Source organism: Melopsittacus undulatus, chromosome 4 (genome assembly GCF_012275295.1).
Source record: "Melopsittacus undulatus isolate bMelUnd1 chromosome 4, bMelUnd1.mat.Z, whole genome shotgun sequence".
NCBI classification, from domain to species: Eukaryota; Metazoa; Chordata; class Aves; order Psittaciformes; family Psittaculidae; genus Melopsittacus; species Melopsittacus undulatus.
The window spans coordinates 22110355-22125142 of NC_047530.1; the positions used below are offsets into that span (position 1 = coordinate 22110355).

The 14788-nt window shown below is 38.7% G+C and overlaps 1 protein-coding gene across 4 annotated transcripts in view; it reads right to left on the reverse strand.

The window, feature by feature from the left end:
* Positions 1–14788, reverse strand: part of ASPG (asparaginase) — a 48194-nt gene that overhangs the window by 18504 nt on the left and 14902 nt on the right. For all 4 annotated transcript variants that reach the window (XM_031049481.2, XM_005149584.3, XM_031049482.2 and 1 more), the window contains 5 exons: positions 14483–14609; positions 7768–7880; positions 6167–6352; positions 3425–3538; positions 306–425 (listed from right to left, as the gene is read on the reverse strand). In XM_031049481.2, coding sequence (XP_030905341.2) covers positions 306–425; positions 3425–3538; positions 6167–6352; positions 7768–7880; positions 14483–14609 — 660 coding nt within the window. The remainder of the gene's footprint in view (positions 1–305; positions 426–3424; positions 3539–6166; positions 6353–7767; positions 7881–14482; positions 14610–14788) is intronic.

Consider the following 14788-nt stretch of genomic DNA (forward strand, 5'->3'; position numbering starts at 1 on the left):
TACAGCAATTGTCTGAAGCTTGTTATTGTAACTAGCCAGCCAGAAAAATAAACTCAAGATGGGGCTACAAAGAGGGGGGGGGGGGAAAGTTAATATGTTTTTAATTAAAAACATTTTAATGTTATGCTTGTCATTGTGTCCTTTCTCCCTAACCCAACTGGTTAGCTGGGACACTCAGTACTGAAAAATAACATAAAAGCTCCAATGTTCCATTTTCTTTCAGCTTTTATTCATCTTTAAGCTAGGCTCATTAAACTGAGTTTACAGCTTTACATTAGTTCAATTTTAAATATTTAAGTGTGTACCTCCTTGCTGCTGATACTCAGAGATTTGGCAATCACTTGAATAAACTTGCTATCTCTCAGAGAGATCTTGGCTCCTGTGGGTACAACAGTCATTTCTCCTCTTAGATTCTCACTCAGCATCTGAAAAGCAAGCAATCAAATCCTTTGTTAGCAGAGGAAAAATATGGTAGTAGTCTAATAAAAAACCTTAGGATCAAGTTAGAAAATTGTTTGGAGAAATTATGGAAACTAACTGAATGCAGACAAAAGATTAAAGAAATAGTTACTGTTCCATGAAGACTGCAAGTTTAAAAAGGGGAAAGAGCAAAAGATGGGCAAATAGAACTTTCTTCCAAATCAAAGAAACAAAAATAAGCATATAATGAAACACCCTATTTTTTAGTGTATGCAGACAAAAGTTTCCTAGTGGGGTAAGCTGCAGCCTACTTAAAAACACAAAGATAGTAAGTAATTAGCAGAACGAGGCTGAAGACCAGAAGATTCTGAAATGCTGCCTTTTGCCAGCAATCTCAAACCTCAATACTCCTACACAGACTCTGTATGTAGGCCTCAAAACAAAGCCAAGTGCTGCCTGTGGATAGTCATGTATTTCAGTGGGTTTTCAAACGGCTTCATTAGCCCAGATTTTGTTAAAAATCTGCTTTGAATGCAGAGAGTCTACAGTAGTACTAGTAATTCAGTATTAAACCAGGCGTGTAACAGTTTGCAGGACGGGTGCATGCAATAATATAACCAGGAAGAAAAAAAAACAACCCACAACCAAAGCAACAAAAGGTCTGCCAATTCATGTACAGCAAGTGCTTGAATATGGCAATAAAGAAATAAAAATACTCCAAAACAGAGGTTCTGGGAAACCTGGAGAACAGAGAGTGAAGCTAGCCATTAAGAAAAAGCAACTAGATTCCTCAATTCTGACAATTTTACATATTGGCACTGTTTCACAAAAGGCTGCTGATGAAGCTATAAAGGAGGACGTAGTTATTTCAATTAGAATTTTAAAAAGCAGGATTGTGAAAGTTTGCAAAAACCAGATGAGATGTTGGAAGGAGGAATGCCCCAGGTTTACTTATGTCTAGGCATGCCCTTTATTAAAAAACCTCCAAGAGCTGACAACACTGTAGTTGTCTGCTGGAAGAGTCCCATATGCAAGTAACTCAGAGGATACCAACTGCTTTGGCGCACTTTTAGAGTCTGACAGGTTGAGATCATTGTTTTGTGCAGGTAATCTTAGCAATTGGCACCTGTGCTAAATGCACCCAATGGAAAGCCTTGTGTGCCTTAGTCCTACCAGCTCTGCAGCCATTTGCATGTATCTGAGGGCACATTCCTTGCTTCTTTGTGTTGAAAGGGAATCCTAAAATAACCACACCAGCTTCAGGAGAGCTTCCGTCCCTTGGGAGACTATTGTTTGGTGATATGTTTAGCTGAAGATATTGCCACAGACAACATATTTCCAAGCTTTCTTCTTCTCATGGTCTCTACCACTCATTCCTGTCCAGGCAGTGCAGCATGCTGCTTCCTTACTTGTGCCAACACAATTGTTTGTGGGTATGTACAATGAGTCAAATGAGGAAACTGATCCTGCTTAATTCAAAGAAATTGCAAAAGTTATTTTGTTTTTCAAACCATACAAAGGAGGTTCCAGTACCACCACAGAAAAACTGCCTAGCACATTCCAGAGGGCAGCACACAAAGATGCAGGAGTACCATATGCCAGTGGTACCTTAAACATCCTATCTCCAAGTCCTCACCTGAGTAAGGCAGCTATCTCACCTCAGCAAAGCGGATCTCAAATTAAGTTTTAACTCACACACCTAGGCAGGAAGCCAGCTGGGAAAGTCACTCCTGTCCCAGGTCAAATAATTCTCTGTGCAAGAAAATTAAAGTCTGCATGAAGAAAAAAACAGGCCAGTTTGTTCCAGGGTCAGTGAGTGTACCAGAGGGACATCAGTGAAAAGCCTGGGTTTCTAAAGTGTATGTACACAAACACACGCAATACCATTACTCTTCACACAGCATTTTGTCTCCTGTCAAGCATGTTCTTGCACACAGTACGTTCTTGCCATCCTCACCAAAAAAAACCCCACATAGCTCCTCCTCCTCTCATTTTTCAGAGCCAGGGCTTTGGCAAACAACCAAAAGCTCAGAGTCTGAAACTGTTTCTAAGAATGACAAGTGGTACTTCCAGCCACCCCGCTTATCATCCTAGGTATCCAAATATGTTTGTCTGAAAAGCTGCTACTGGTTGGAAGATGTTGAACATGAAATAATGACCAAATTTGTTTCAGTTTTAATAAAAACAAAACATCCTAAGATACACGTGCATAAGTCTAGATAGTGACTCATCATGATGTCATCTCTGAAAGTGTCAGGATTAAGATTTCACTGCATATGAGCACAGAAAGACATGCATTCCTACAGACTGCTGCTCCCTTATCACATTCAGAGCTATATGATCCTTGTATAAAAGGAACATGATATATAACTATAGAATTTGAGAAAAAAAGCCTTGATTAAGCACCAATGAACAGTAAGAACATTGTTAAAGGGGTTGTGATTTTAATAGCAGTCACAGTTGGTCCTTAGAATAATTCTCTATTTTTTACGTATTTATAAAGTGTATATTCTCTTAGAGAAACAAAACCTAATCCTGTCATGAGTAATGCTGTAAAGGAAGAGGCTGTAGGCAATATTTATTTTCAGAACTAGCTTTGTGCAAATGAGTCTTGGATGAAATCTTTTACCACACTAAGATCAATGGCAAGATCAATTGCTGACTTCAGTAGGGTTAGGATTCTGTCTTCCATGTAGATTTCTACATATGGGCTTTTAGTACAGAAATGTCCAATGTAGCCTACTACCATTTCAAGATGCACTTTTATGGCTTGGTGATGGTTTTTACCTGATTTATACAGAGAATTCTTTTCTCTCACAATCTATATGCATTCATTCGCTTATCAGTATTTTCCTTTAGGATAAAAACATGCCCTGTTCACATTATCACTCTAGAACCATTTGCTTTTAAATGCAAGAGAGAAGCTCAAGGCATTCAACTAAGCCAAAGTCAGCACAGTAGATGAGAAAGTTAAAGCTTTTCAAGGGTACACTGAAATATTTACCTGCCTCTTCTCTTCCCAGCTAAGCTCACTCTTGCTGAGCGTGTATGACAGTTTAGTTAGGGCTGCCTCTGGCGTCATATCACCTCCAGGAATTACGCCAACATCAGCGAGAGTCTGGATAAAAAGGAATAATGATTCCAATTAGCATAACATTCAGAAATACCTGCACGTACAGAACTGCAGCTGTGCTTCCAGTTTCTTACTCCTCTTACTGTCACTGTAATTTTAGTTATCAAATACTGAGCAAATACTAAAATCAGCTGAATAAAAATGAGTTTTACTTTAAATTCCTTTTCATGCAATAACACATAAGAATTCAACAAAATGCTTGCCATGGTCACTTACTATGCTAAAAGGGAAAGCTTACAGATCTGTATCAGCTATCTGCAGAGTTGTCAGATTCCCTTTATTGAAAAGCTGCAGTTACTCTGTTTTAACCCAGTGGCATTTTGAACACTGGCATGTAGGCTGGTCTCACTCACAGGCATATTTACCATTCTTTTATGGGGCATTGCTTTGGATTAACTCCAGCACTACAGTGTGCTCACAGCAGGAATCTTTCAGATCCTTTCAGGCTGCACTAGCAGTGTATGATTTAAAACATATGTACATAGTTTACACACTTTTGACAAGAACAACTGAAAAAGATCTTTTTAACTTATCTTCCTGGTAGTAAAAACCCCAAACATATTTAAAATGAAGCAAAAAAGCAGAAGGATCTTTGCCATGGTCAACAAGGCCAATATATGTCTCCTCATGGGAAAACATTAAAAAAAAAGTTGAGAAATACTTTCTGTACTGCAGACCTAGCCAAAGACTGTTAGGGCTTTTTCAGTTTGAGAAAGAGGAGGAGGAAGGGATTTCCCAGCTTCCTTCCTATACCTAAATTCCCCTCAATTATAAGTGTCTACTGTGCAGATGGATCAGAGGTCAGATATTCAGTTAATTAAAACAAACACTTCAAGGGAAACCAGGGACTCAGCTGACCTACCTGGCTAGCTTGAATGAGTAAAAAATGGCTTAGCCACCTGCAAAGACCTCTGAAAGATTTTATTTAAAGAAAATTCAGAATAAACTTAACATTACAACAACTTCTCAGCATTAATCCATGGTATTTCTTCCACTGAGCAGTTCCTTATGAAAAGGAGAGAGCAATGAAAGAACAAGTGTGAAGTAATTTCGTAGGACTTGGGTTTGTCAGTGTTCTCCTCGAAAGATGGCAAGAAAACAGGGCAACCTCCACCAACGGATACCAAAGCAATGTAAAACATGCTTCATACAAAAAGCGGAAGCCAGAAGTAAACCCATTTCCGCATAGCCTTGAAGTAGTTCAGTAAGACCTGAGCAGAATCCTTCAATTCAGTCTAACAGTCTGGACCAGAGTGCAAAAAAGCCATTTTAGAGGTGTCCAATTGAAGAGTCTTTTAACAAAAGCATAGAAAAGGTTTTTCTCTTCCTTCCATACATTTTAGAGGTTAATTTCAAGCAGATGATCACATAAAAGCTAGGCTTCATTCTCATGTTGTTTTTTCAAATATAAGTTTGGTATCTCTTATTGACCTGCTTTCTTCTTTCCATATGTTGCTCTATATAATCCACGTATTCCTGTCCTATTTGCTACAGAGCATGGGATCTTTGCAAAAGTCAATACTTCTCAAAACTGCTCTGTTAAGTTATGCAAAAGTTTTACCAACACCCAAATAACTGCCCGTATCAGAAAATACTGAGCTTGGATACTGAAGAGGTGGAAAGAAACTCTTACAATCTCCTTTTCTTTCTCCTCAAAACAGACTATGTGTTCTTGAAGCAAATATAACCTAAAGCTGTGTCAAAACCAATGTTAAAAGAGGCAGGTTTCAGCACCAGACTAGAGTACTTAGGTTTGCCTTACAGTCAATGAAGGGGCTGGCTCTAGCAGACGCGTGGTTGCTCCCAACAAAACCAGGTGTCTAAAAGAGGGGGATGAGTCACCCTCTGGCAGTGCTTCTTGCCTATTTAATGGCAAGGTTTTTTCATAAAGGCCAGTTAAACCAGCTTCCTCCACACTACCACATGCAACACATACTCTTACATTGCTTTGAGCTCTTATTAGTGCCAGTGATGTCACATCTTAATACACAATTGAGAAACTCACTACAAAATACCCTGGATATTAACAGTATCTGCACAAAACCTTCTTTAGGCTAGCCCGCAAGGGCTAAACACAGCTGATTTCCATTCTGTAAGACAGAAACTTCCTTACATACTGCTCTCCATTCTGTCACTGAATTCAGTTGTACTTCCAGTCTAATAAAAAATTTGGAATATTGCTTGCATTTGCAGACTTTCTTGATGCTCCTACATTGTAGTTAAGTAACTGCTAGCCTACCAAATATTTATTTGATCATCTGACTCCTAAACTAGCTTCTAGCTCAGTGGAATCCCTTTGGGGGAGACACTACCTATCTAATGCAAGGTATCCTGGAGCGCTGCATGCAACAGGAGCAAGCAATCACTAATTTGGGATTTGAGCTGACCGTTTTGACCACTGGGGCCAGGAACAACAGGATCTTGTTTGCAGATACGTATTTAAACACTTAAATGTTAAAATTTTTGAGATACAGTTATTTTATGAGCAATATCTCTACAGGTAATAGATTTGTTTTTATATATTGGGACTATCAGAAGTATATAATCAGGTCATACCAGTGGGATGGTTCTTTTACACAGCAATAGAGTCTGAAATTATTGCACAATCCTTACCTGCCCTGTTGCATAAACCGTTTTGACAGATCCTCGTAAGCACTGAGTACAGTTTAGAATCACTACTTTCCGTTCAGCAGCTTTCTTCAGTTCTTCCAGCAAGTCTTCTCTATTGTTTGGGGCATTGCCACTTCCATAAGCTTCAAGTACAATGCCTTCAATTGGAGGCTGAAGAAATGCTTTTACCTGTTTAAAAATAAAAACAAGGAAGAGAGACAAAAGGTGTGTTTAAGTCACATTAAGATTTTCATGTATGGCATAGCATTTTTAAAAATGGTCTATTCCTATTATAGTCTTACAGGCTCTCATGCATTACAGTCTTCTCATGCCTTTCTGTGTTCCCCATTTGCAGTAACTGGGACTGCAGAATAAGCTTTAAAAAAATGAGAATTTCACTCTATAGCATCCTTTAAAATTCCTAGAAGGATATATTTTAAAATAAACTATTTTCTGCAGTCATGACCTTGGTGTGAAAAAGGGTGCTACTGTTCAAGTGCCTTTAGCAGGCTATACTGTTGCACCATGGTGGAGCAAAAAGATTTACATTTAGAAAATAAATGTAGAATTGTTAATTGAGATTAGAACCCCCACCCCTGCACAGATTTGTTACTTCAGCAAAAGAGTTTTGTTAACAAATGTCTGCCTGAGAGAGAGACAGTCTCACCTTTCAGGAAAGAATGTTCTAATGAAGCCTGGTGTTTTTTAACTTAAAACCTACTTGTTTTAACTCAAGATAGATTAAAAAAATAAAAAGGCTCTAATACACTCTGGGTCAGTTGTTATTCAGGTAGCTGTTGTGCCTAACTGTAACAGAGTGCCTAGCAAAGTCCTCTTCCCAGAAAGACATATTTTAAACAACCTAAATGTTTCCTCGCTGATCACATATGCTAAATGCAATACACTGTAAGCCCCTACGAGGCTAACTATGCAGTCGGAGTTTTATTGCAAATATACCACCTCTCTGCCTTTCCATCTGTTCATATTCACCTAAAAAGGATGGTAATATAATAGAGGAGCCGCTTAAACTACTGGATTCAATTTAAGATGGCAACAGCCACAAAAAAACTGTCAATTTAACAGAGATAGTATTAGACAAAAATTTAAAGACAAATCTACCTAAACCCACAGTTCTGCAAAATAGTTTCTAAAGCCAAAAAAAGTCCCACCTCTCATTTTCAGCAGCAAAATCCCATTTCTCATTTTCAGCTCTATAGGAATGCTGAGGGTCATATTAACCATCAGTGTGAAATAAAATGAACCTTAAAAAAACAAGCATGAATTGTAGAAATAATTACTCTCTTCCACCCACCATTTTGTGTATTCTCTGACAAGCTATCTATTAATACGCCTCAATATGCAGCAGTCGAGCATTTCACATGGTCACAAAAAAACGAAGCTTTTATCAATAGTTCACGGCATATGAAAATAGTCTTTAAATTCTCTGATACTCAAAACAATGTTTATTAGAAGAAGACAGATCCTTTCCCTTCCCTCCAAAACCCCAACCACTGATACAAACAATGCAGCTTCCCTACTTCAGCTAACAAATCAAGTATTGAGCATCCCTTCACCCACTTCCAAAATGAACTGGTGACACTTACAACAGCAGCAGTGATTCCTGGAAAGATTCGCAGAAGCCCAACATTCCTGTTCATATTGGTGTGAACTCGAAATTTCTTTTTGGTATTGGCTCTCCACACTGTTTCCCAATTTACTGTTAAGAGAAATAGCGTTTTAAATTTAATATTAAGGCACAACATTAAGTACACCTGTAGCACTTCATACTTACAACATTGTCTTTAAAACTTTCTTATGTAGGGGATTCATGGAAGGCAATGTATTTTTGAAACGACGAAATGAAGACTCATTTAAGCCAGCAGCCATAGCAGCTGATCTAACACACCTTATTTATTAGTGCCACAGAATGTCTTCAAGGCCACACCCAGACCAGGCTCAACTGTGTTATATTTTAGCTTTAATTCCAAAATAGTATAGATTCTGAAGTAAATCAGTATTACTTATAAACATTTCTTAGCTGTTGCCCTTCAAGAAGATATTTAACATATATGCTTACTTCAATTTAATAGCATTTTATAGCAAAGGCTTCCAAAATGAATAGCTTAGTTCAGTGATCATTAGTGACAGATTTATCAGACACAAAGCTGCATAGCTCTACTACAACCTCTTCAAAAGAGAAGTCTGATAGCTGTGAAAAGGATCTGAGTTGTAGACCTGATGGACCAATGATGTTGAACATGTCCTGTCAGTGCCAACTCTCCCAGTTCTGAGTGCTCAGAAAGCTACAGCCAAGACAGCACTGTGCAGGCCTAGCATAGGTGAGATTTTTACTTGTCACACACTGACCTGAACTTATTTGTTATGCAGTTGGCATGATACCAGCCTGGATTCATGTATAGAAAACAGACCTTCATTTTCCCAGACATAAGAGATGACAAATTCAGTTACTGTTGCCGCTAATCACCTCCAGAGTTTATTAGGTAGTTACTAACGATTAAATAAAATAGCAAGGATTCAATTAACTCCGATTATACATTTAGAGCCAGGAGCCAGCTGTTTAACTAATAGTCTGTTTGTGTTGCATTATTAGAAACCAAGTCATGCATTATTGATTTCAAAATTTTACTACTTTAGTGTAGGAACACAGCAATCGTTGGGCTGACAGCTCCTACAAGGCAGTGGAAGAGGTTTAACAAACAGCAGCCAACAGATAGCTCAGAGCATCATGCTTCAATGAAAGTAAACCATAGCATAAAGCTACCTGTTTCCCCATCATGATTTAAGCTGTTTAAATTTTGGAGAAACTCCCCAGCAACAAGACAGATAAAAGATCTGCATGCATAATACTGACTTGCTCTCAGCCATGCGGAGAGTTACTCACACCAATTACTGTTGCAATCTCTTGCAATCAGCAGACAACCACTTGCAAAAAAAATCAGAGTAAAAGTCGCCATTGAAGCCTGCTCTATTGCCCCATTACTAAAGATACTAAAAACTACACAATCCATTAAGTCAGGACAGAAATATGTCAATCACTTATAAGACTAGAGCCACTGTATATTCTTTCTAAAAATGCTATACATCATTAAACAGGTCATAAACAGTTGGCATGGCAACATGTTTGCCCTACAAGCCACACTTCAGCACATGGATTTCTGATGCCCTGAGAATGGGAGAATAGAACTATAAACCATTTATAGTTTCTTTCTTTGTGCTAAGCTGGCTACCACTGTTCTGAAACCACCTGGCTGGATTTAGTAGTTAGCCAAGGAACTCTCAGAGGTCTCCATGAGCTCTCCAGAGTGAGTGAGAGGCATGCAGGATGTACACGGGCTAGTGCAGAAAGCTGTGCATTTGTTCTGCTTGAGGTTCATAGGCCTGGCTAACCACACTGTGTCATGAGCACTGTGCTTTAAGAGTAACAGTGTTTAGCAATAAATCCAATCCTTTCAAACTTCTAACAGTCAGATTAATTCTTTAAAAGCAGGCTCCTCTACAAGAAGGGATTGCAATAAAATTGTATTAGAGGTTTCTTTCCTTTATCCTCCATAAGATAGGAGTCCCTGCCAAAACTTCACAAAAGCATACTACTAAGTTTGGCAACTATTAGCATCCCTAATGCCTGTAACAAACTTGAAGAATGAACTGAGGGAACCTGCCTTGGCATGGATCACTAAGATACTGCCAAAAGTAGAACACCAAGGAGGGAGATCAGAGGATAGGTTCATAAGACAGACTTATACCAGGCCTATACCTGTACTCTTGAAGTATGCTCTACCAAGAACTTCATCTTCTTTAAGATAAATGTAATGCATGTAGACATAGTACAGTGATGTAATTCCAAGTTATATTAAAAAAACACACTAAAGATTGCCCCAGAGTTAACATTCTCTTGGTCATGAACCCCATCAGCCTATGTAACACGCTTGGTATTGCAGACTCCACAAATGTCAGTTTTCCATTAGACAAATGAGTCTAAAAGGCAGAACAAAAGGCAAGTGCAATGTGAAAGTTAAAGACAAACTAATATACATAAAAGCCCAGCTTCATCTCAGATTCATTCAGAACTGTTGTGAAACAGAGCACCATGCAGGGAAAAAAAGTCAGACCACACTCTTTGCAACCTCCATCTCAAAGACTACATCCATAAAAAGAAAGAATATTTATGTTGCATAGCTAAGTTCAAGTATCTCTATTGTACTGAATAAACCAGCTATCTTGCAGCCTGTAGTCCACAGCAATCTTCTTTTGTTAATTTAAAAAAAAAAAAGAAAAAAGGAAAAATTTTAGGAATCACTAACAGATCTTAAATAAGAAACTCAGATACAAGCAGGTGAAGTGCAAAAAAATGTATGTATTGGTGTTCATAAGAGTTTTTTATCATATGGATAAGAGACTAATTAGGGATATTCAGTTTTGGCACAACACAGAAAACAGTAACCTGTTGTGACTTCGATGGTCTGTGCTTGTAAAGAGTTTAACTGGGATCGTGTACAGCATTATGTAAATATGGATACAAACCTGAAGAAGAAATGTAAGCTAGCTACTAGTGTTGCATGGCAGAAAGGAAGTGTATAAAGCGATGTACATATATAAAGAGGTAATGGCTATTTATATACTGTGTCCAAAATGGCTTGTGACAGAAAAGATTGCATTATTCAAGGAGACTGCATTCAAGATATCAAGGCTTTTTGTTTATTCTTCCAAACAAAACCATCACATAAACAATACTCCACTGATTCCAATCTCCCCCTCCCTACCAAACACTACAGCTTTTAAAATTACAGCTCAAAAAGTTACATCCTTATCTTCTTCAGCTTTATTCTCTCTCTCTTTCACACACACACACACACTACAGTGATACAGTTAGTGCAGAAAAAAACATCAACCTGACTTAAAAATAAAAGAGAAAAGCAGCTCTACACAGTCTAGAAAGCAGCAACACACACCACCTCCCACCACCCCTGTTGTTAAACAGCACCTATGCCACAATGCAGGTTTCAACTTATAATGGGAGCGCAGCAACTAAGAGTGACACCTCCCTTAGGAGTGGTGACTGAACTCCTAGTTATGAAATCAAACAAGAAATACAGCTTTTTGTGATTGCAGAGCTCCAGACAAACAGCAACGCTTTCTTCTCATCCTTCTCTGCGGGGCTGCGGGCGAGCCCTACCATTATATAAGCTGCCCTGGCGCTCATTATGATTCATGGCGACAGCCAAGGGGTGGGGAGCGCAGGCCAACCTATGAGGGCAAATTCCTGAAGGAGGCGAAACAATACAGACCCCCTTTTTTGGCAATTTGTTGTAAAACAATTGACACACACCTTCTGAAATTAATATTGAAATTGAATGGTGGTGTTGCAAGAATCAACATGCCTACTTAAAAAGGGAGAGGGGGACCAAAAGCATTTCACTGAAGAGAGCTGGCATTTGCCTTAACATATAAATGACCTGGGCTTCTTACTATAAATAACTAGAACTGCCAACCAAGACACAGACTTTGCCAGTGACGAAAAGCTTCTTTCTAATGGGACTGGTGGGTAGACAAGCCCAAAAGGGCCTTCTAACCTGCTGCTGCTGCTGTACCACATTTACATGCACAGTCATACAGGCTCTGCTCATCCCCTGCACAAGCTATGTTTCTCATCACACAGTCCTGTACATGTGCACCACTCCCAGATGTTACATGAATGTGTGATGAAGAAAGCAAGTTTCATATATGCTTCATTAGGACAATCAAGAGCAGAGAAGAGTAACCACTTACGAAATACACTGAGAATCTTTTCACATTTCAAGTCAAATAGTCCTCCTTGTTTCTCCTATTTTCATAATATGGGAGAAATAAGGCAAGATCTCTTCAGTTTAAGATTTTTGAAACATTTATTGTTATTCCTATATTGTCCATTTCATACAAAGATTGTTGATTCTCCTGTAAAAGTATTTCCCACTGGCATTGGGTTTCTTTCTCATCTCAGGAGTGAGCTAGAATTTTTCACTTCTTCCAGGCTTTTCTTGTGGTAAATTGAAAGTCTTAAAGAAGCTGACACACTTGCTCATCTAAAACTAGATAATGGAACTCTTAGGTGTCTTAGGATCTGGCCGAGAACACAGCTGGTTGAGAGGATCAAAAATCTACTGGGAGCCTCACCTGAAGAGGAAACAGAGTGAAGTATGGACACCAAAAATGAACAAAAGAGCCGCAGCTAGGGTAGAAAAAGGAAATAAGCTTCTCCGTCTCCTCTTTGGTGCTGAAGTAGATCACTGCTTTTATACAGTATGCCTAGCCTCAAAGAGCATGTCTTCTCCTTATTCCTGTATACTAAACCATGATCCCATTACATTCCATCCCATCACCTGTCCGCCTCTGCTTCTCTGTAATTTCCATTCCCAGCTTTGTTAGAACCAGGAAGCCTGAGGAAGAGTTTCTGTACACGGCCTACTCCTCCTGCCATCCTCAGGCTGCTTTCCACAATGCTGAAGCAGCAAGAGTCAGCCCTGTCTACAGAAGGATTAAAGCATATTATTCAAAGCCATTTGGGAAAAAACAAACAAACAAACAAAAAAGGTTAAAAGATGCTAGATTTGGTTAGTTTTGAAAAGCCCAAGTGGTTCCTTGTCTCTATGAAAGCTTCATATGAGGATTGAACAAGCAAACTCAAGGGAGACAGCTATGTTTCAAACAATTACTTTGGACAAAATAAAGCAGCACTAGTAGTTTGCCAATACTATAAATTGTGTTCTTTCAAAATGAAACAATCCTTCAATACTGACACCATCATCTTAGATAAATGATGCTACTCTAACTGGGTAATCAACTGAAACAAATAAAAATAGAGCCTATCACACCAGCAGTTTTAAAATCAGAAATCCCCACTGATCTCAATGAGGCATTCTGCTGAAAATATAATGGGACCCAATACGGGCCAAGGGAAGTACTTAATAACTTTCTCATTTTTCTAATACAAGCAAGGAATCACAGAACAGTTCATTTAAATCCAAGAGAGAAATAGCATACGATTTACAGCTTGATTTCATTACTGATCAGTCAGTAAGTGGAATTTATTTATACCTTATTTGATGCAGTTCATAAAAACCCAAGAAAGAAGATTCTCCCCAGTTTACTGCAGCAGTCAACTGAAAGTATTCCTCTTGATTTCAAATACACCAAATTGGACACAGCACAGTAATACAACAGGGGCAGACTCTCTGAGAGATGTCTTATGGACCACTACAATATTTCGCAGGCTTCCTCAGTTTGTATCTGGCTGCTACAAACACAGCACTTGGATCCTGAAACTTTAAATAACTCCCACTCATTAGGTGGAAAGGATAAGCTAATTTTTCCAAATTGCAGAATGCCTCTCTTTAGTAGTAGAAACCATTCAGAATAGAATGCTGCATGGCAGAGGGCTACATCTACTGCCACTAATAACACCTAGCAAAAGAATTTGGAAACCCCCTTGTACTCCTATTTTCTGTGATAATGGAGATTGTCACCAAGTGCTACTCCTTTTTAATATACCTACCCTATCCAAAACCAGCTCGCATAACATAATGGATTTAAAACTGTCCTTTAGTACGCTTTCTGGCAACTCCTCATTTGGCTAGATTCCAAATGTGTCTCTCCTCTCTTCATATAAAGGGCGTAATTTATTCAAGAACAGGCACCATGTGTGATAATGACTTTGCGAATGGATATTGAAATCTTCATGCAGTTTTTCCCCTCCTAAAAAAACAGACACATAGGAATTATAGGGGGACTGAGTAACTCAGGGGGAAAAAAAAACTTCACCCAGTGCATATTCTGGGTCTGCTGTTTTCTGTGCGCTTGCAGTTTAGACAGTTCCTACATATCCAGTAAAACATCTTACACAGTGACATGAATCAAACAAAGCTGCATGTACTCTGCAATCTTTTGCCTGATTTTGGAGCCCAGCATGGTCATTAACAAGATTAAATTCTTTGTTCTTTCAGTCCTCACTCCCTCATTTTTATCTTCAGAGCAAGCATTTTCATGACACAGGGGCAACATTCCCTCTGGTTAGTCTGGATCTTTAGTGAAACTCAGTCTAGCTAGCTCACATCTGCATTCAATAGATAAATGCAGTTGAGTCATAAATTCTGTCTTACTAATATTTAAACAGTTTCAGAACAGGTAAAGTGGAGGCAAGTTACAAGGCTTTCAAAGATTTTGAGTTTAAAATAGTAATTCAACTACATAGACACAGATTCTTCTCAGCTAGAGTTCTGTTGCATGTGGCATACATTACAAGGCTTAAGAGAAGATGTTGCTTACTTGTAATATCAACCTCAGCATTTGCAAGTGGAGGCAGGTTAGGTGAGGAAAAGGCATTGAAACTCGCAGCATCCACCTTAGTCACCCTATTTCCCCTGTACAGTTTATTATAAAAATACAGGCACACCTGCAAGACAAGTAAAGAAACAGGTCTATGAATAAGCCAGTAATTAAAAGATTCTGTAGATAAATACTGTAGTTCACCCTTTATGAAGTGTTTTCTAAATCTTTAAAGCAACTCACAGGCTAGTAGATGTTTACAACTCTTACCCTTTCAAAAAAAGTTGGCACATCTGTCACACATTG